This window comes from Oncorhynchus kisutch, linkage group LG14, assembly GCF_002021735.2.
Source record: "Oncorhynchus kisutch isolate 150728-3 linkage group LG14, Okis_V2, whole genome shotgun sequence".
NCBI classification, from domain to species: Eukaryota; Metazoa; Chordata; class Actinopteri; order Salmoniformes; family Salmonidae; genus Oncorhynchus; species Oncorhynchus kisutch.
In genome coordinates this window covers 16626259-16646845 of record NC_034187.2, presented here as the reverse complement: position 1 = coordinate 16646845, position 20587 = coordinate 16626259, and the positions used below count along the sequence as shown (strand labels likewise).

At 41.6% G+C, this 20587-nt stretch overlaps 1 protein-coding gene across 9 annotated transcripts in view; it reads left to right on the top strand.

Annotated features, from left to right (window-relative positions):
- Window positions 1-47: 47 nt before the first annotated feature.
- Window positions 48-20587, top strand: part of LOC109904256 (probable E3 ubiquitin-protein ligase IRF2BPL) — a 183258-nt gene continuing 162718 nt past the window's right edge. For 3 of the 9 annotated variants that reach the window (XR_004202698.1, XR_004202697.1, XR_004202699.1), the window contains exons 1-3: window positions 48-164; window positions 344-497; window positions 5963-6079. Coding sequence is in view for 6 of the 9 variants with exons in the window: in XM_031787922.1 (XP_031643782.1) it covers window positions 16395-18404 (2010 nt within the window). In the remaining 3 variants the exon portion in view is untranslated. Of the gene's footprint in view, window positions 165-343; window positions 498-5962; window positions 6080-13393; window positions 13485-14078; window positions 19086-20587 lie in introns of those variants that run through there. The other 6 variants (XM_031787922.1, XM_031787927.1, XM_031787926.1 and 3 more) reach the window with 6 other exon arrangements.

Genomic DNA, 20587 nt, shown 5'->3' with positions numbered 1-20587 from the left:
CTTATTCAGCTCTTAGAGTGCAGTCTTAGTACCAGCAAGTTGCAGGGAACGACTCCATTGTTTGCTTATCTAGCTATCTAACAACTTGCAAGGCAAGTATCACGGTCACGTTCATATTACCCACCTTGATGCAGCAGACTCTCCCACTGTGGTTCCAGCAACAGGTAGGCTACCCAGTTTACCTTAGTCACTTGCTTTATTTAAACAAATTCTGAGAATAGCCTTGACATCTGTCATTATTAAATAAAAAGTTTATCCTCATTGATTAGTTATGATAAGATACTTTATTGTCAATTTTTGTGGAAATAACTTTTATAAGTTATATTTGTCTCCCCTACGTTAGCTTTTCCAGAACCTTCCAGCCAGTGGAGGGAGTATGAGACCCCAGCTCCTCTCAGGTTAAACCCAAAGGCCACACTCTGGAACACCACTAAACTCCGGAACACCCAGAACACTGCACAGCTCCAGGACACAGAATACATCTCACACAGTGCAAGGTTAGTCATCAAAGTGTCTTTGCATCTGATAAGTTGTCATGGTCTGGGTTTGAAATGGCACCCTTTTCCCCATATAGTGCACTATTTTTGTGCAGAGCCCTATGGGCCTTGGTCAAAAGGAGTGTACTATATTGGCCCTATAGGGAATATCATGCCATTTCGGATGTCGCCATGGAGTTCCAAAAGATGTAAGAGTCATTTTCACCACTCGGGGGCAGTAGTGTCACTCCAACCTACTGGTTCTGTAGGAAGCACAGGATTTTGTAGAAGGCTGGAGATTCTAAAAAGGAAGTGTTTATTCACACAAAAAAATCTGAAAACACTGTTTAATAGGCTACAATGACACTTTTTTCCTGTCCTTGTTGATTTTGGTGATTGCTATTTCCATTTGTCACTCTCTTGATGAGATGGAATACAAGACAAGCATGTTACTTTCAACCTCAGTTCTTTGAACTAATAACCATTTGCCTTCTGTACTCCTCTGTTTGGCAACCTCTCATTATCATTAGTCACTTTATGTTGATGCAAACACGACAGATTTACACTGGGCCATTTTCACCACATTATTGCAGTCAGGTCAACACACCTGTCAGCATCTGCATTACAGAAAATATCTTAAAATGTTACCCACCAAATTGAAAAGCTGTGTTGTACAATGAGCCAGACTGCATTGCATGCTAAGTCAAATGCATGTTTGGAATTATAGTCTGATAATATATATAATTGGATTCATTACAAGTAGGCCTATGGCTGGCTTATTAACATGTTGTGTGATACAACGATAAACGCATGCAATACATATAGCTCATGTTTTGGCGGCCAGTCAATTCTCCGTTTTGGTTTTGTCATAAACATACATAATGTCCCTGTGTTTGGCTCCGTTGGCCGAGCAGCAAGACTACTCTGAATTGTTACAATGGCTGCCGGGCCTCGCTCGGTCTCCCTCTCGTCTCCCTAGCCACAAGCTTCGGAACGCAGCCTCCTGCTGAACATTGGAGATCCATACAAAGCACCACTGCCTACTTTAAAGCCCACGTTTACTGTAAAGTAGGAAAATCGTGGTAAAAGCTCACAACGCACGGCATGAATATATCAACTCTGTACCGCTATTATATTATGCTGGCTGCTAATATCCATCCAGTTACATGGGAAAATTAGGTATGCTCCTTTCTTCTGGTGTAAAACTCAATTAAAGGTCCAAATGCAGCTGTTTTAAAAAATGTATATATTTTAATTTGACCCCTTTTCACCCCAATTTCGTGGTATCCAATTGTTTTAGTAGCTACCTACTTGTCTCATCGCTACAACTCCCGTACGGGCTCGGGAGAGACGAAGGTTGAATGTCATGCGTCCTCCGATACACAACCCAACCAAGCGCGCTTCTTAACGCAGCGCGCATTCAACCCGGAAGCCAGCCGTACCAATGTGTCGGAGGAAACACCGTGCACCTGGCAACCTTGGTTAGCGCGCAATGCGCCTGGCCCGCCACAGGAGTCTCTACCGGCCAAACCCTCCCTAACCCGGACAACGCTAGGCCTATTGTGCGTCGCCCCACGGACCTCGTGGCCAGTTACGACAGAGCTTGGGTGCGAACCCAGAGACTCTGCTCGCGCTGCACTCCGCCACCAAACAGCCAAATGCAGCTGTTTTTATCTCAATATCAAATCATTTCTGGGTAATAATTAAGTACCTTACTGTGATTGTTTCAATTAAAATGGTCAAAAATAAACAAAAATAGCTTCTTAGCAAATAGCCATTTCTAGCAAGAATTTTGCTAGGACTGTCTGGGAGTGGTCTGAGAGGGGAAAAATGGAAAATTAGCTGTTATTAGCAGAGATTTGGAACTCTCTTATTGGTCTAACTCATTTGGCAGTCAAAGTCCATCCCACCAAAACAGGCTGAAATTTCATCTTTAAAATAGCTCTTACACTAAATGGGCATTGTCATAATTTTTCCCATTATTAATCCAACCTAATAGTTTGGAAATATATATGAAGCACAGGAACATCTATTTTGTTTACTGTACTGGGCCTTTAAGCACATTTGAAAACAAATGTCACTGGCTGGTGCACAGCTGTGCAAATAGACAGACAGACAGACAGTGCCCTTCAGTGTTCAATAGAAGTACAATGGAGTTTAGTTTATTGATATCCCCACCCTCTTGAAATACTTTGAAATAATGGTTGGCTTTTTAAAAATATGGAAATTAATGTTTTTACTGATGTGGAGGTGATCCTTTATAAGAAACCTATTTGAAAAGCACCAGGTTTGAAGAAATGAGCTGTTATTGTTGATGTCTGACAACAACAGAAAGGCTGTATAAGTACTACTATTCTATCCATTGTCATTCAACCACAGGCCTAGGCTATTACTGGCTTGTCCTCCTCCTCCTTTGTCCTCGGTTGAACTGTAATTTGTGTGCAGGCTACATGTTTGGTAGGAAATGTCAGTGCCTGGTTCTCTGTTACACCCGTGTGAGAGCCTTGGACAATCTTCCCCTTGAATCTAATCGGCCTCCCTCTAGAATGGTGCTGCTCGCCAATCTCTCTCTCACAAACATGCACACACACACCAATGTGGAATTGCTTTCTCATGAGTGGAGCTGTGCTGCTTAGTGACCATGGTGATAGATGTGTGGGCGAGAATGGAGTTAATTATGGCGCAGAAAGCATCAGTTTGTGTATGGATCACTGAGTGTGTGTGTGGGGGGGGGGCGCGCGCGTGTCGGTGTGTAAGAGAATTGGGAAATGTATTAGTCTTGTAAGATTGACTCGATACCCTTGCTTTGTTTGCCCAACTGACCAGTGTTACTAGATCAGCCTCCCTAAGCAATACAGCCAGCAATGCAGCCAGAGGGACACAACAGTGTTGATAAGGGAATGCACTGAATCAGTTACAGGCATTTGACATTTGTATCGAATAACTGTCTGTCCAATGTGTCCATATATTATTTAAGGACTTGGTCAGGTCACAATATATGTTCATATAGTCCTTTTCTTGAAGATCACAATTGATCATTGCTTGGTTGCAATTACTGTTGATTTAGTTTGTTCAAGATGGACTTAAATGTTTATGAACTGTGAATGGCCGGGTACAACAGTGATGTACTGTACATATGTGGTGTGAGACTCTGGTTATTGTAATGATTAGTGCATGTTTAAAGGAGAAGGAGTACCTTATGCTATAAGATGTCTGAAGGGGCACCATTTTGTATCTGGTAGTACCTCTAAGCCAGTTGTCATGGCAACCATGCTATTTCTATTCCTCCTTGCACCTCTCCTTCTCTTTTTTTAGTTTTAACTCTACAGCTGCCAGACTGCGCTCACTTTGGGGATTGGCTATTTTTAGTCTTTGCCTTTGTTTCTCAACACATCATCAAACCATATGTGAAACAACCCATGCCCTGAAAGATTCAGGCCACTTAATTATATGATTCAGGTCACTTGGTCGCTGTCACTCACATTGTCTGTACAAAACACAACACCATTTTTTTACATTATGTAAACCCTTTTGGCATAATGACACTAGAAGATAATTGTAGATTGAGAAGACCAGAATTGTGTGAAGCCGTGTTTTTAGAATCTATTTATTTTCAATATTTGGTCAATCTCACTATAGAAATCGACAAACACAAGTGGGGACAGTTCCTTCGTCAATCATGATGACCATGGAATCTGATTTGGTACCCAGAGACCCGTGGTATCTGATTTCTGTACATAAATGTAGAGGGACTAGCTAGATGTAGCTGTACTCTGTCTCATGAATGCCTCATATTACCTGTCTCACGTTGTAGTTGCCATCGTCTTATTTTCATTATTGATTTAACGTTAAGGAATCTGACTGGAACACACTGCATTACATCTCCAAGTGTCCTCAAGAAACAGTCGGGCGGTAATCTCCTATTTTTAAAATGTGATGTCATCAAGTATTTCATCATCAGTCATGACACACACAGAATCGGTCCCAGCCATAACAACACGCACAGTTGGAGCATTCATCTGTCAGCCTGGACCTAATTCAGATGAATTACACGGCCTAATCGTCTCCTCTGAGGGGTCTTTCCTCTAAGCCTGTTACAGCGCCAGATCAAAGGAGGTAATTGCCTCCCAAACGGCACCCCATCCCCTATATAATGCACTACTTTTGACGAGGGCCCATAGTGCACTACTTTTCACCACAGCTCTATGTAGTGAATAGGCTGCCAATTGGGATGCGGTCCAGGTAATTGCTTTTCTTGTCTGTATAAGAACACAACATCCTAACGGTGACTTCACCGGTGTCTGAATTTTGAATAGCTTTTTGTAGACTCATTGAACCAGTGGAAAACACATTTATGATAAGCAAAATTATTTTGTTAATGTATTTGGTAACATCTACTTTCTTCCCAGTGACCCATTAATAAATATAGTTTAGTTAGTTAACGGAATTAGGAGGGCATAAGCAGGCAACCTGGATCCTCCAACCAGGATTTCTGGAAAACCAGGTAATTTATTGACAGTTCCTGTAATTTTACAAACCCAGTCACACAACATCCCGCCATAATGACATTGTAATAGGCACTTGACTCTACTCAGTCATTATATTTATTGTGGTGGTGAATACAGTTTGTTTCCACAGCAACAATACATGCATTGTTTACAGCTGGAAAATATCACATCTGTCTGACGTCATTGGGCTAAGCTGCTGTAAAAGTGGTTTGGGAATATGTTTGGAAATATCAGCAGACGTTGGACTTGAAAAGACTACACAGGGCTGTAAAAACTGGGATGCAGGAGCGTGTTAACCAATTGAATGGTATTATTTTCTTCCTACTTGTCCAACGTTGATTCAACATACCAGTAGTATATAGTAGTCATTGTTTTAGTGGGAAGAGACCGTTCACCTATGACCCATTTGCCCTTTGACCAGAGGAAATGTTTATGCTGGACATCCTGCAGACTGACCAATTGACTGTTGTTGGAGTGCACCATCCATCTGTTTATTTAACTATTTTCACTTGTTGTATTGTAAATGTGTAATTGGAGTACTGTCTTGTATTATATTTGATGTAGGCTGTTTTGTTCTGATGTAATTGTTTTAATTATGTTTGGACCCCAGGAAGAGTAGCTGATGCTAAACATTCCAATACATTGATGACGATGACTAAATACAACCAGTATCATCCATCTGACTAGCTGGCTTAGAGAGAAAAGCCATTTGGATCCAACAATAAATATTGATACATTTGCTGTGTGACATCTTCAAGCTAGAACATGACCACACAATGTAGCATAGCAAAATCTCTACAGAAGAGATTTTGATGAAAATGTAATAAGAAACCCAGGAGGCTCTGTGAAGCAATCAGCTCATTGTGTGATCTGAATGACTGTGTCCATGTGTGGAATACTGAGAGAGAGGGAGATATAAAGTGCTGATCTGAGCTGAGGCAGGTGGCTGATTCCTGGTTTCTCTCTCTATCTCTGCAGGAAACTTCTGGAGGCCATCCCTAACAACAGCAGCAGCTTGGCAGCCAGAGGTGTGCAGCAGCAGTTTTCTTATGGTTGCCATAGCAACACCCACCGATGGCAAACAGTGCAGTCCAGGTAAGAGGGGGGAAAAAATATTGTTTGTCATGTTTTCACAATTTGAAGAAATAATTGGCTATCTTTATAGTCTATTTGACTATTTCCTCCTCCCTAACAAAAACATGCATCTGTGCCATACCCGAGGCATTGTGCACTTTAAAAAGAACTGTATGATACTTATTCTTCATAATGTTTAGCCAGTAAATGACTTATTTTATACATTGTAATGTGTACAGTGCCTTTGATCAAATAGAGATGTATTGTCACTGGCCTACACACAATACCCCATCATGTCAAAGTGGAATGATGTTTTTTGAACATTTTTGAAAATAATTCAAGCTGAAATGTCTTGAGTCAATAAGTATTGAAGCCCTTTGTTCTGGCAAGCCTAAAAGTTGCATGGACTCTGTGTGCAATTATAGTGTTTTAACATGATTTTTTTAATGACCCCCTCATCTCTGTACCCCACACATGCAATTATCTGTAAGGTCTCTAAGTTCAGCAGTGAATTTCAAACACAGATTCAACCACAAAGACCAGGGAGGTTTTCAAATGTCTCGCAAAGTACGCCACCTGTTGGTAGATGAAGAATAACTCAGAAATGGAATATCCCTTTGTGCATGTTGAAGTTATTAATTACATGTTTGATGTTGTATCAATACAGCCAGTTACTACAAAGATACAGCCGTCCTTCCTAACTCGGTTAAAGGAAGGACACCGCTCAGAGATTTCACCATGAGGCCAATGGTGACTATAAAACAGTTAGTTAAATGGCTGTGATAGGAGAAAACTGAGGATGGATCAACAACATTGTAGTTACTCCACAATACCAACCTAATTGACAGAGTGAAATAAAGGAAGCCTGTACAAAATACAAATATTCCAAATCATGCATCCTGTTATCAACAATGCACTAAAGTAACACTGCACATGTGGCAAAGCAATACACTTTTTGTCCTGAATACACTGTGTTATGTTTGGGACAAATCCAATACTCTTCCTGGGGTCCAGCAAAATTAAGGCAGTTATACAAGTGTTTTTTTAACATTACAATACATTCATAACAGATTTAACAAGTGTGTGCCCATGGGATTCTACAGTCGTGGCCAAAAGTTTTGAGAATGACAAAAATATTAATTTTTAAAGTTTGCTGCTTCAGTGTCTTTAGATATTTTTGTCAGATGTTACTATGGAATACTGAAGTATAATTACAAGCATTTCATAAGTGTCAAAGGCTTTTATTGACAATTACATGAAGTTGATGCAAAGGGTCAATATTTGCAGTGTTGAACCTTATTTTAAGACCTCTGTAATCCACCCTGGCATGCTAGCTTCAATTAACTTCTGGCCCACATCCTGACTGATGGCAGCCCATTCTTGCATAATCAATGCTTGAAGTTTGTCCGAATTTGTGGGGTTTTGTTTGTCCACCCACCTCTTGAGGATTGACCACAAATTCTCAATGGGATTAAGGTCTGGAGTTTCCTGGCCATGGACCCAAAATATCGATGTTTTGTTCCCAGAGCCACTTAGTTATCACTTATGCCTTATGGAAAGGTGCTCCATCATCCTGGAAAAGGCATTGTTCATCACCAAACTGTTCCTGGATGGTTGGGAGAAGTTGCTCTCGGAGGATGTGTTGGTACAATTCTTTATTCATGGCTGTGTTCTTAGGCAAAATTGTGAGTGAGCCCACTCCCTTGGCTGAGAAGCAACCCCACACATGAATGGTCTCAGGATGCTTTACTGTTGGCATGACACAGGACTGACGGTAGAGCTCACCTCGTCTTCTCCGGACAAGCTTTTTTTTCCCGGATGCCCCAAACAATCGGAAAGGGGATTCAGAGAAAATGACTTTACCCCAGTCCTCAGCAGTCCAATCCCTGTACCTTTTACAGAATATCAGTGTGTCCCTGATGTTGTTCCTGGAGAGAAGTGGCTTCTTTTCAGCCCTTCTTGACACCAGGCCATCCTCAAAGTCTTCGCCTCACTGTGCGTGCAGATGCACTCACACCTGCCTGCTGCCATTCCTGAGCAAGCTCTGTACTGGTGGTGCCCCATATCCCGCACCTGAATCAACTTTTGGAGACAGTCCAGCAAGCGCCAGGAACCTTCTTGGGCGCCCTGAAGCCTTCTTCACAACAATTGAACCGCTCTCCTTGAAGTTCTTGATGATCCGATAAATGGTTGATTTAAGTGCAATCTTACTGGCAGCAATATCCTTGCCTGTGAAGCCCTTTTTGTGCAAAGCAATGATGACGGCACGTGTTTCCTTGCAGGTAACCATGTGTGTCAGAGGAAGAACAATGATTCCATGTACCACCCTCCTCCTTTTGAAGCTTCCAGTCTGTTATTCGAACTCAATCAGCATGACAGAGTGATCTCCAGCCTTGTCCTTGTCAACACTCACACCTGTGTTAACGAGAGAATTACTGACATGATGTCAGCTGGTCCTTTTTGTGGCAGGGCTGAAATGCAGTGGAAATGTTTTGGGGGGGTTTCAGTTCATTTGCGTGGCAAAGAGGGACTTTGCAATTAATTGCAATTCATCTGATCACTCTTCATAACATTATGGAGTATATGCAAATTGCCATCATACAAACTGAGGCAGCAGACTTTGAAAATTTAATATTTGTCATTCTCAACTTTTGGACACGACTGTACTCTACTACCACATATCTTTAACACAATCCATCTGTATATGTGTGTTTGTATGCATGTGTCTGTTTGTGTTGCTTCAGTAGGTGCCGCTTATTTGTTTTGTTTTAAACAACGACGGTGATAGCTTTGCATATAGTATATTGAGAATTAGTTGTTCTTGAATATGGGTGATGTAGCCGTTGTCTGCTTCTTGTTACGTAGTTAGGGAATTCATATGTGGCTGTAAAATAGTTTTTGAAGAGGGGGGGTAATAAGTGATTTAAAGTGCAGTAAACAAGCAACTTGAAAATAATTAATTTGATCAATTTTCAGGCGTCCGCATTGAAAAGCGGTACTGAATGGTCTCTAACACCAGCAGATGATATTGTTCTTACAGAGTGTTTCTGCAGGTGATAGATTGATAGTAGTTTGGTGTGTGTGTGCAGGCCCATATAATGTTACAGTAACGGATGAATGGGAAGATCATTGTGTAGTAGAGACTGAGAGCAGTGCCTCTTTTTAGGAGATATCTCATTTTGCCAAGTATCCCAGTATTCTTGGCAATCTTAAAGGTTATTGTCTTTGTGTGGTTTCCATGACAATTCATCATCAATCAGAACACCAAGAAAGCGTGTTGTACAGCCCTGATCAATAGGTATATTATCAATATGGACCACTATATAATCTGTATTTTATTTCCTTTGGACCAAATAATAAATAAATAAAAAATAAAAATTATTCAGTGACAATTTGTTCATTTTAAACCACTTTTGAGATATTACATAGTTCATCATTAACAACATCAATAAGATACTTACATTTTTTTGTGTGTAAATCATAAATAATAGGGGTCCAAGAATTGATCCCTGAGGCAAGCTGGAGACCAAAGCAGTCACACCCATAGTTTCAAGTTTTTGTAATAAAATATGAGGATCAACAGTATCAACTGCTTTTGATAGATCAAAAAAAATACCTAATGTATAATGTTTGCGGTTATTTGCCAAATGTATTTTGTCAATTAAGTAAGTAACCGCCAGTTAGGCAGTGAGATTTTCTGAAGCCATACGGATGTTTGTATAACAACCTTTCCTTGTTCAGCTATTTGATTAATGTGTTATATGCAAGCTTCTCTAACATGTTTGGGCTAGCTGGAAAAATAAAAAATTGGTCTGTAATGTGTAAAGTATGCTGGATCTTTAGCTTTATAAATTGGAACAATTTTGGCCATTTTCAGTTCAGAAGGCTCAATGCCCTTAACAATTTATATATTTAAAATGTGGGGAAGAGGTGTGATAATGAAATCAACCACGTCTTTAGCTAGCTTAGCATCCAATCTGTTGTGACCAGAGGCAGTGTTTTTCAGAGATAATAAGATGTCATATACCTCAGGACAGGGGTGAATTGAAACTTGCTAGATTGGGACAGATTCATAAATTGGAGTGGACTTTCATAAGTCACAGGAATTTTGTCTGACAAAATAGGCTCTGTGAAAAACGGATTTAACTTGTGTGCTGTCTTTTTTTTGGATCAGAACTAAGTGATCATTTGACTAGGAATTCATTGGGGAGGGATTTGGGTTTAATCTTTTTATTGAGGATTTCATTAATAGGGCTCTCATATTGTTCTTGTGCTTTGAGAGTTTACTGTCATAGTATTTATGGTTGTTTTTAATCATTTGATTTCGTTTTCCTATATTTTGAATCTCACATGGTTGTATGGAATAGGATTTGAAATATACTTTTTGTATATCTTTTTCTTAAAGGGATTTTAATAATACTATTGGTAAGCCAGGGTTTTCTTATTTTAGGCTGTACTTTAGTCATTTTTATTTTTTTCAGGGAAAGCAAGATTGAAAGATGTGGATATTTAATTTAAAAACTAGATATAGTTGTGCTGAGGATCATTAGCCTCTTAATTTCATTCCAAGAAACTTGCTGTATCAGATTATTAAAATGATTGATTGTATGCTGGTTGACTATCCTATACAGTTGAAGTCGGAAGATTACATGGGTTGGAGTCATTAGAACACGTTTTTCAACCACTCCACAAATTTCTTGTTAACAAACTATAGTCTTGGCATCTACTTTGACATCTACTTTGTGCATGACCCAAGTAATTTTTAAAACAAATGTTTACAGACAGATTATTTAACTTATAATTCACTGTATCACAATTCCAGTGGGTCAGAAGTTTACATACACTAAGTTGACTGTGCCTTTTAAACAGCTTGGAAAATTCCAGAAAATAATGTCATGGCTTTAGAAGCTTCTGATGGGCTCATTGACATCATTTGATTCACTTGGAGGTGTCCCTGTGGATGTATTTCAAGGCCTACCTTCAAACTCAGTGCCTCTTTGCTTGACATCATGGGAAAATCCAAAGAAATCAGCCAAGATCTCAGAAAAAGAATTGTAGACAATGACCCTAAGCACACAGCCAAGTCCCGAAGCCACTCCTGCGTTGTCAAGTCTCTGAATGTCCTTGAGTGACCCAGCCAGGACCCAGACTTGAACCCGATCGAACATCTCTGGAGAGACCTGAAAACAGCTGTCCCCATCCAACCTGGCAGAGCTTGAGAATCTGCAGTAAAGGTCTAAGTACTTATGTAAATGTAATATTTCAGTTTTTTTTTAATACATTTCTAAAAACATGTTTTTGCTTATTCATTAAGGGGCAATGTATGTAGATCGATGAGGGAAAAAATCTATTGAATAATTTTTTAGAACAAGGCTGTAACGAAATGTGGAAAAAGCCAAGGGGTCTGAATACTTTTCGAATGCACTGTAAGAGGAATACTTATGTGAGAATGCTATTCATTGACTACAGCTTAGCGTTCAACATCATTGTCCCTTCCAAGCTCTTCACCAAGCTTAGGACCCAGGGAGGGACTGAACACCTCCCACTTCAACTGGATAATGGGCTTCCTGACGGGACAACCCCAAGTGGTGAGGGAAGGCAACATCACATCTGTCAAGGCTGACCCTCAACACGGGGACACCTCAGGTGTGTGTGTGCGCTCCTGTAATCCCTGTTCATCCATGACTGCAAGGAACTAATCGTGGACAACAGGAAATGGTGAGCGAGCATGCTCCCATCCACATCGACGGGGCTGCAGTGGAGCGGGTCGAGAGCTTCAAGTTCCTCTGTGTCCAACTCACCAACGTCTTAAAATGGTCCACACACCCATGCACTATCGTGAAGAAGGTGTGACATTGCCTCTTCCCACCTCATGAGGTTGAAAAGGTTTGGCTGTAAAAAGAGCATCTTGACTGGCTGTATCACTGCTGGGTATGACAACAACACTGGTTGTGTGGACAGCCCAGTACATGAGCTCCCTGCCATCCAGGACCTCTATATCAGGCGAGGTGAAAGGAAGGCCCAGAAAATCATGAAATACTCCAGCCACCAACAGCTCCTGAACAGCTTCTATCCCCAAGCCATAAGACTGCTAAAATGGCTACATGGACTGAGTTGACCCTTGTATTTTATTTTATATTTGCACTGTCTCAATATACATTCACAGGGCCCTACACACTCACTCCATAAAAAATACAGACTATGGTTTGCAATTGCATATGGGGACAAATATCATACGTTTTGGAGCAATGTCCTCTGGTCTAATGAAACAAAAATAGAACTGTTTGGCCATAATGACCATCGTTATGTTTGGAGGAAAAAGGGGGATTCTTGCAAGCTGAAGAACAACCATCCCAACCATGAAGTATGGGGGTGGCAGCATCATGTTGTGGGGGTGCTTTGCTGCAGGAGGGACTGGTGCACTTCACACAATAGATGGCATCATGGGGAAGGAAAATGATGTGGATATATTAAAGCAACATCTCAAGACATCAGTCAGGAAGTTAAAGCTTGGTCGCAAATGGGTCTTCCAAATGGACAATGACCCCAAGCATACTTTCAAAGTTGTGGCAAAATGGCTAAAGGACAACAAAGTCAAGGTATTGGAGTGGCCATCACAAAGCCCTGACCTCAAACCTATAAAACATTTGTGGGCAGAACTGAAAAAGTTTAAAGGCATTGGTCTTGGCCATTGTGGAGAGGTTGGAGTCTGTTTGAGTGTGTGGACAGGTGTCGTTTATACAGGTAACGAGTTCAAACAGGTGCAGTTAATGCAGGTAATGAGTGGAGAACAGGAGGGCTCCTTAAAGAAAAACTAACAGGTCTGTGAGAGCCGGAATTCTTACTGGCTGGTAGGTGATCAAATACTTATGTCATGCAATAAAATGCAAATTAATTACTTAAAAATCATACAATGTGATTTTCTGGAATTTTGTTTTAGATTCCGTCTCACAGTTGAAGTGTACCTAATGATAAAAATTACAGACCTCTACATGCTTTGTAAGTAGGAAACACTGCCGATTTTGCAGGTTATCAAATACTTGTTCTCCCCACTGTATATGCTGATGCCTAGTCACCTTACACCAATACATATCTATCGCTATTGATCCAGTACTCCTGTACATTGTTAATATGGTACTGGAACTGACTGACCATGTATATACACTGTAGTATGCTTACTTACTTTTCGTGCTCTTCTTATTTTTAGTTCTCGTGTGTTTTTGTTCTCTCTACCTTATGTTGTTTTTAGTATTACATTGTTATTGATTACTACATTGTTGGGTTTAGAGCTTACGAGAAGGGTATTTCACTGTACTTGTGCACTTGAATTCACAGGACCGCTTTGCTCTGTCTCCTAGCTCAGAAGGATCCCCATGGCAACGGCAGCAGCATTTGTCAGCTTCATCAGAGAGTGAGAAGAGAGTAGGTAAAGGGCGATTCCACAATAATGTAATTACGTTGAGACTCAGGTTTTTCACTTTAAAACATATACCAAACAAAAAACATTTATTTCATAGTTGAACAAACCATAGGACTACTTTTAACGATGTCCACTGAACATTTTACAATAACACCTTTTACAGGAAGAATTGTGCAGATACAAAGTTTGATAACAGAATAAAACTGAGGGAGATTTTACCATAATTCTGTTATCAAACTTTGCATCTACACTGTTTTTCCAGTAAATTATTCATTTTATTTTACTTTAAATTGTTCAAAGTAGGCATTGTGCATAGAGCTGTATGGTTTGTTTTAAAGTGAAAAGTAAGTCTCGGTGTAATTCCGTTAGCATGGAATTGCCCCAACGTAAATCTGCATGCTGCTGGCAGTCTGCCAGCGTCTCAAATAAAAGAGCACTTTGAACTGCTGCCCAGTTTGGAGGAGAGGAGCTGTCAGGCCTGCTTAATGTTGGCAGTTTGTCATTGGCAAGCCTTTCCCAGAATTCATCTGTCTGGCAACGTGCCAGGCACTTAGCTGAAGCTAAAAAAATTAACCCCTGCGCTTGCAAAATGTTCCACAGAGCGAGATGGGGAGAGAGACATCAGCACAGTTGGGATGTGAGCGGCTCAGTGTATGCATGAGGGGCCGTGGGGATATCACAGGATCCTTTCAGGATGGAGGCAGGCGGGAACTATTAACCTCCTCTGCTTTGTTTTGTGTAAAGCTATATGTATTTGGTTGTTTTAAAGTCGTCTGAGGCAGAATTTGTAAATCGTTTTAATTGTTGTGATGTTGAGTTCTGCCTGTGATTATTTATAGTACTGACCTTCCACTTACATGGATGGATGTACGTTATTGGGTAGTTTGGCTAGTTGATGTGGTATAGTTTTGTAATAAGCCTATGTTTGAATTGTATCCATATGTGTAAACCTAAGAGAGAAGGCACTGTTTTGTCATTTGCTTTTAGGATCATTCAGACTGTAAAAAAAAAAAGAGTTTGCGCTCCACACTTAAATCAAGCAAAACTATTGGTGTTGGAATTGTATTGAGCCTCGCCTGGCACGCAGGCCCAGTGTTGGAATAAATGGCACAAACCCTTTTTCTTCCCATGCCACACCTTTTTCTGCCTTATTCTGTTGACTGATGATGGCTGCTCTTTCATTTGGCTGTCTGTCACAATCCCTGGTGCACAAATAGAGTGAGAATTGTCCACATACAGCCCACATAACAACCTCGCCTGCTGCTGGTAGTCATTCAGCCTGATCTGTATTGCACAGACTCTGAATAAAAACCAGACTCCATCTTCTCTTTTTGTGGCGTTTCTAGCTTCCCCTGCCACTGATGGGCTGGTCTATGAAACTAAATCATGTTTTCTTGGTTATTTGTTTAGGTGCATTTATTTCATGTGGTCAGACTCTGCATTATACATCATATACTGTCACCTCAGAGACATCAGTGCTTGTAATTTAAAGTGAGTCTGAAATGTATCAAAACACAGTATTCACAAATACACACATGTGCAACCAGTACCCATGTAGCCTAACAGCATGGCACATTTTTGGTGCAGTGAAAGCAACATTGTTTTGGAAAAGCAGCGGCATGGTGCAGACTCTTTCTTGGCCAAGGATGGAGGACCACACCACCAAGATACAGTACCGTGCCAGGCCAGCGGTATGTGGAGACTGCAATAAACTACTTTTCCTCCCTCCCTCTGCTGCCATTGTTTTTCTTTCTTCACTCTCCTTCTCTCCCAGTTGAATAACAGGGGAAAATGATTCTCTGCCTGCCTACTGGGTGTTGTTAATCAGGAAGGGAGACTGGGGGAAAAGGGGAAGGAAGGGGCGGAGGGTGCGCAGAGCAGGCTACTCTTGTCTGTGCAGTAGGTAAACAATCGAAAATTAGGGAAAATATCTCTAGTTCAACTAGCCCAGTGTTATTTTTATTGCAGAGGGATCGACTCTCTTATTTTAGCCATCACACTGTGCGTATATTTTCTTTTGGCGAATATATTAAACGTTATTGTAATCACACATGCCTATTGCAATGAATGTTGCCAAATTAAATCAGATTATCAACATATTTTAATCAGAAATTAAAAAGATAAAGGTATATTAAAGGCTTTCGCTCCATTACCTAATGGTAGCCTATAGCCAGGCGTTTTCCTTTTAACCAGGTTTTTTGCTCGATAGTGGTTTGATTAAGATAATGCTTTTTGATGCTCCTGCACTGCGAAAAACCAACACAACGCATAACAAATTGAATTGTTTCGTAATCGTAAATTGCTTTATGCTATTGAAGGTTTCGTTTTGCTGACATAAGCAAAAGTAACCTATTTGAAACATAATACATTTGTATTTAATAATAATTAATGTATATTAATGATATCTAATATGACATCTAATATAATATAGTATTGACACATTATTTCGCAGTAGTAAAATACATTCAAAGTCCAGAGTTGTAGAAACCCATATTCTGCTTTATGTAATTTGGTCAGGATTGTGCGTTAGTGTTCGCTCCCAGTCCATTCAAAAGATTAGAAGGGAGTGGTTTGAGCTTTGCGTGTTAGGAAAGCAACAAGTGGCATGTCTTTTTTTTCTTTTTTTTTATGAACTGCGGAACGTGGTGCCTACGTCACTGCTCTAGCCAGGTGGCATTCCAAACTGGGGAGAGGAGACGTGGAGGCACAATCAAAATTTCAAATCACAAACCGAGTCAGGATGTGAGACGCGTGTAAAGCACATTTCAGTCCTACAACCGATCACTGCTCGTCACCGGCATCAGAAGAGGAGTAGGGAAGGAAGAGGGTTCCTTTTTTGGGGCAAATTCACGGACTGAAAATAAAAATTGCAATCATAATCTGGGGGGAAAAGGACCAGGGCAAGGGACATTCAACATGTCTTCTGCACACGTATCCTCATCTCGGAGACAGTCATGTTACCTGTGCGATTTACCCCGTATGCCGTGGGCTATGATTTGGGATTTTACGGAGGCAGTGTGCAGGGGTTGTGTGAATTATGAAGGTGCAGATCGGATCGAGTTTGTTATCGAAACTGCACGCCACCTCAAACGTGCTCATGGTTTCCAAGAGGGGAGATCCCCCGGTCCACCGCCGCCGCCCACAGTCAAAACCCAGGCGGCAATATCAGGCAAGGAGACGGTGCAAATCAACCATGTGGACGGACCATCTAAACAACAACAACAACAACAGTCGGGGATGGACCGCTACTCTCTGAACGCAGAGAGACCTCGCTTTGACTACTCCAGTATTGGCGCCCATGCCAGCAGACTTCCGAATGGAATGAGCGGTCCAAATGGGTTCCCAAAACCGGACGATGGTCCCCCAGAGTTGAACCGACAGAGTCCGAACTCCCGTCGGAGCCATGGTCTAGTTGCGGTCCCAGGACAAATGAATGTCCCCCCCAACCTTCTCCCACAGACCATGTTGAATGGACCCTCCTCGGCAACAGCCATAGCCTCGCATAGCCTGTCTAGCCGCCCCCCACCATCCATTGTGGGACCCTCTTTGTCCACGTCCTCTCAGTCAGAACAAGGTAAACGACCAGGTTCTGTGTCAAGCACTGACCAAGAGAGAGATCTGAAAGAGAAACAGCGTAATGCGGAGGCTTTGGCTGAGCTTAGTGAAAGTTTAAGAAATAGAAACGAAGACTGGGCAAACAAACCGAAAATAGTAAGGGACACTTTGCTTACTCTTTCAAACAGCTCCCCGTTTGATGTGAGATTTAAAAAGGATCATTCACTCGTGGGCAGGGTGTTTGCTTTCGATGCAGTGTCAAAGCCTGGCATGGACTATGAATTGAAAATATTTATCGAGTACCCAAGTGGATCTGGTAATGTATTTTCCAGCGCATCGGGGGTGGCCAAACAAATGTATCAGGACTGCATGAAGGACTTTGGCAGAGGGCTCTCCTCGGGTTTTAAATATTTGGAGTATGAGAAAAAGCATGGTTCTGGGGACTGGCGACTCCTGGGTGATTTGTTGCCCGAGTCGGTCCGATTCTTTAAAGAGGGGCTGGGGGTTGAAATGTTGCCACAGCCCTACATTGATGCCAGCTGTCCATTGCTGCCCACTGCTTTGGTCAACATCCCTCGTGGCTTGCCATCTGCGAGTGCCCCGAGGATTGGCGTGCGTAAGCGTAAAGCCTCCCCAGAACCTGACTCCGCAGAGAGCGCGCTGAAACTATCTGAACAAGAACAACAGAGGCAGCAGTGGATGGCCAGCCAGAGCGAGGCGTTAAAACTGACGATGGCATCCGGATCATTCGGTACCTCACACGGGGCACCCCCACCGCTCGGCCCTGGTCATTCTGTTCACTCAAGCCGCGCTACGCCCCCTGAATCAACGCCCCAGAATGGACAGTCTCCAATGGCCGCGCTCATGTCTGTCGCGGACACGTTGGGCAATGCGCACTCCCCGAAGGACAACAACTCAGTTCACTCCACCACATCCACCAGGCATAACAGCAGCAGCCCGGTTTCGCCCGCCTCTGTTTCGGGGCAGAGGCGTTTGGCTTCCCGTAACGGAGAGCTCAATCTATCTGGGGGTCCCTCCCAGTCCAATGCGCATTCTGGCATGGATCAGGTCCACGCGCAAAACATTCCAGATTCGCCCATGGCTAACAACGGACCTCTGTGTTGTACCATTTGCCACGAACGTTTAGAGGATACCCATTTCGTTCAGTGTCCGTCAGTTCCCAACCATAAATTCTGTTTCCCTTGTTCCCGAGAGAGCATCAAAGCGCAGGGAGCAACTGGCGAGGTGTATTGTCCTAGCGGAGAAAAATGCCCCCTGGTAGGTTCTAATGTGCCTTGGGCGTTCATGCAAGGTGAGATAGCAACAATATTAGCTGGGGACGTTAAGGTAAAAAAGGAGAGGGACCCATAGATATGTCCTATGGCTTCCCATAGAAACGTGCATTTTAGTCCAATATATACAGTATACACATGTGAATACTCAAAACGTACAAAAAATTGTTGATGTACAGAGACGTCCCTCCTTCTCATATTTCTGTTTTTTTGAAGCAACGGAATAGTACAGTATGTGATGTCACCTAATTTTATGGGGGGTGTTTTGACGGGTACTAGTGTTGTATTTGGATGACAGTGACGAGTCAAAGCACGTTCACTTTGTTATCACTGCTGCCGTTTTCCCCTCCAACTCATGCACTTATCTCATTATAAAAAGGCCAGTTTAAACTCCCAATGAATACATGTCTGTAAAATGAAAATACGCATAGTAAATATCCAATAACAGTAATGACAATTTGCCCTAACTCCTATATTGGGTACAAATCATTCTGATTACTTTTTTTCGTTTATTTAATATATTCATTTTTTAGTTTTTTTTTTACAGCAAGTATCTCTTTTCTTCTTGTGATCGAAAATATTTTACTACGTGTTATTCATTTCTCTTCCCGTTTGCTTTGATGATGCACGGATGCTTAAAAAGGTAGAGCAAAATGCTGTACATTAATGTAAACTGTTTGTTTATACATTTCTGTAGTAACAGAAGACTTGTAATGTGCCTTGGAGCTGAGTAAATTGTAATAAATTCCATTGATATTAACCCTTGGTGAAATGTCAGTTTATTTAACAAGTTTAGACTGTTACAATAGCTGGTTCACTGAGGTATAACAAATTATTTATTTATTTTTGTGTCCATATATATAGCTCAACCATAGCATTATATCAATTTACAATGTTATCTAACATGAGATATGCTGTAATTGGAGATGACAACCTTGACATTAAGATCTGGCTCAAAATACCTTTATTTCATATTTAAATGTGTTTATTACACACAGACCTTACTGCAAAGCCAAATTAACGTTGGACTCATAGAGATCAGATGGTGCCATGCGTATTCATCATAACCTCTTTCAATATGTAAAAGTAACATTACCTTACATTCTAGTAGTTCTGCAAGCTCATTACTCCAGAGCGATTTTAAGTACATGTGAACAAGTGTTTATTTCTCCTGTATCTGTCTGTTGGTTAGGCTGCTTTAGTTGCAGCTATCTGATTGGCACATGGTTTACTTGCATTGGATGGGCCCACAATTTGAACAGATGTGCTTCTCAGCAAGACAACAAAAAGAGTCCTCAACAAGTTGGCATTGGAATGTCAAGTTGCTCTCCTCTCCTCATTGTGCTTATAATAGTCAGCTCGTATGGCATGCATCTCAATGAGGACACCTCATCTTGCTGATGGTTATAGTATTGGTGCATGCTCAAACAGTTCCACGATTTCACCATGTTTATGCTGTGGGTGGGTGTGTGTCTGTGTGAAAATGCTTGCACAAGCCGGTGTATACCTCCTCGTTTATAATGCAGCAGGCAGGCTGTTCATGTGACACGGTTCCTCACTGTCCCATTAGCCAGTGGTGGTGGTGGGGGGGGGGGGGGGGAATATATATATATATATGCGAGAGAGAGCACAGTTGCATGCCTGTTATTTAGCTGTGAGTTAAGCCTAATAGTCTAGCTCTGCTCTGGGTTACCGAGACAAATGGTCATATGTACACACTGACACACTGTCTGCAGCAGGCAGGCAGCGTGGTTTCCAGTCCCACATGGCTCAGATAACCCATAAATACCAACTGGAGCCTTCCATATGTGAGCTTGAGGAAGAGACCGAGACAATGCCTGCTATGTATGTCCTGGAAACAACACAAACCAGTATTCTTTTCACAAGAGCAACAGCTGATGTACATTAAAGGCTTACTGGTAGTAGAGTAGAGGAGCTTTTAGATGCCCCTTGATAAGTATTTGACTGGCGCTATGTTTTAGATTGTGTCTCTCCTCCAGCCTGTGATTGTTGGAGGTGGCGTTCATTATCATGGACCATCGCTGCTCCTAGGTGGGTTATGAAATGGTTATTTTATGTTCTGTAGAGAGGGGGGAGAAAGACTTTTCCACAGAGACTCCTGTCTTCTAAGCATAGCTCCTGCTCCAACCAACTGCCAGTTATTTATAGATACTCTGTATCCTGGTTTCTGTCCCTGTTTCAAAGTAGGGTTTTTACCTCCTGGGGAATACTATATGGTCAAAATAATTGGTAGAATGCCAG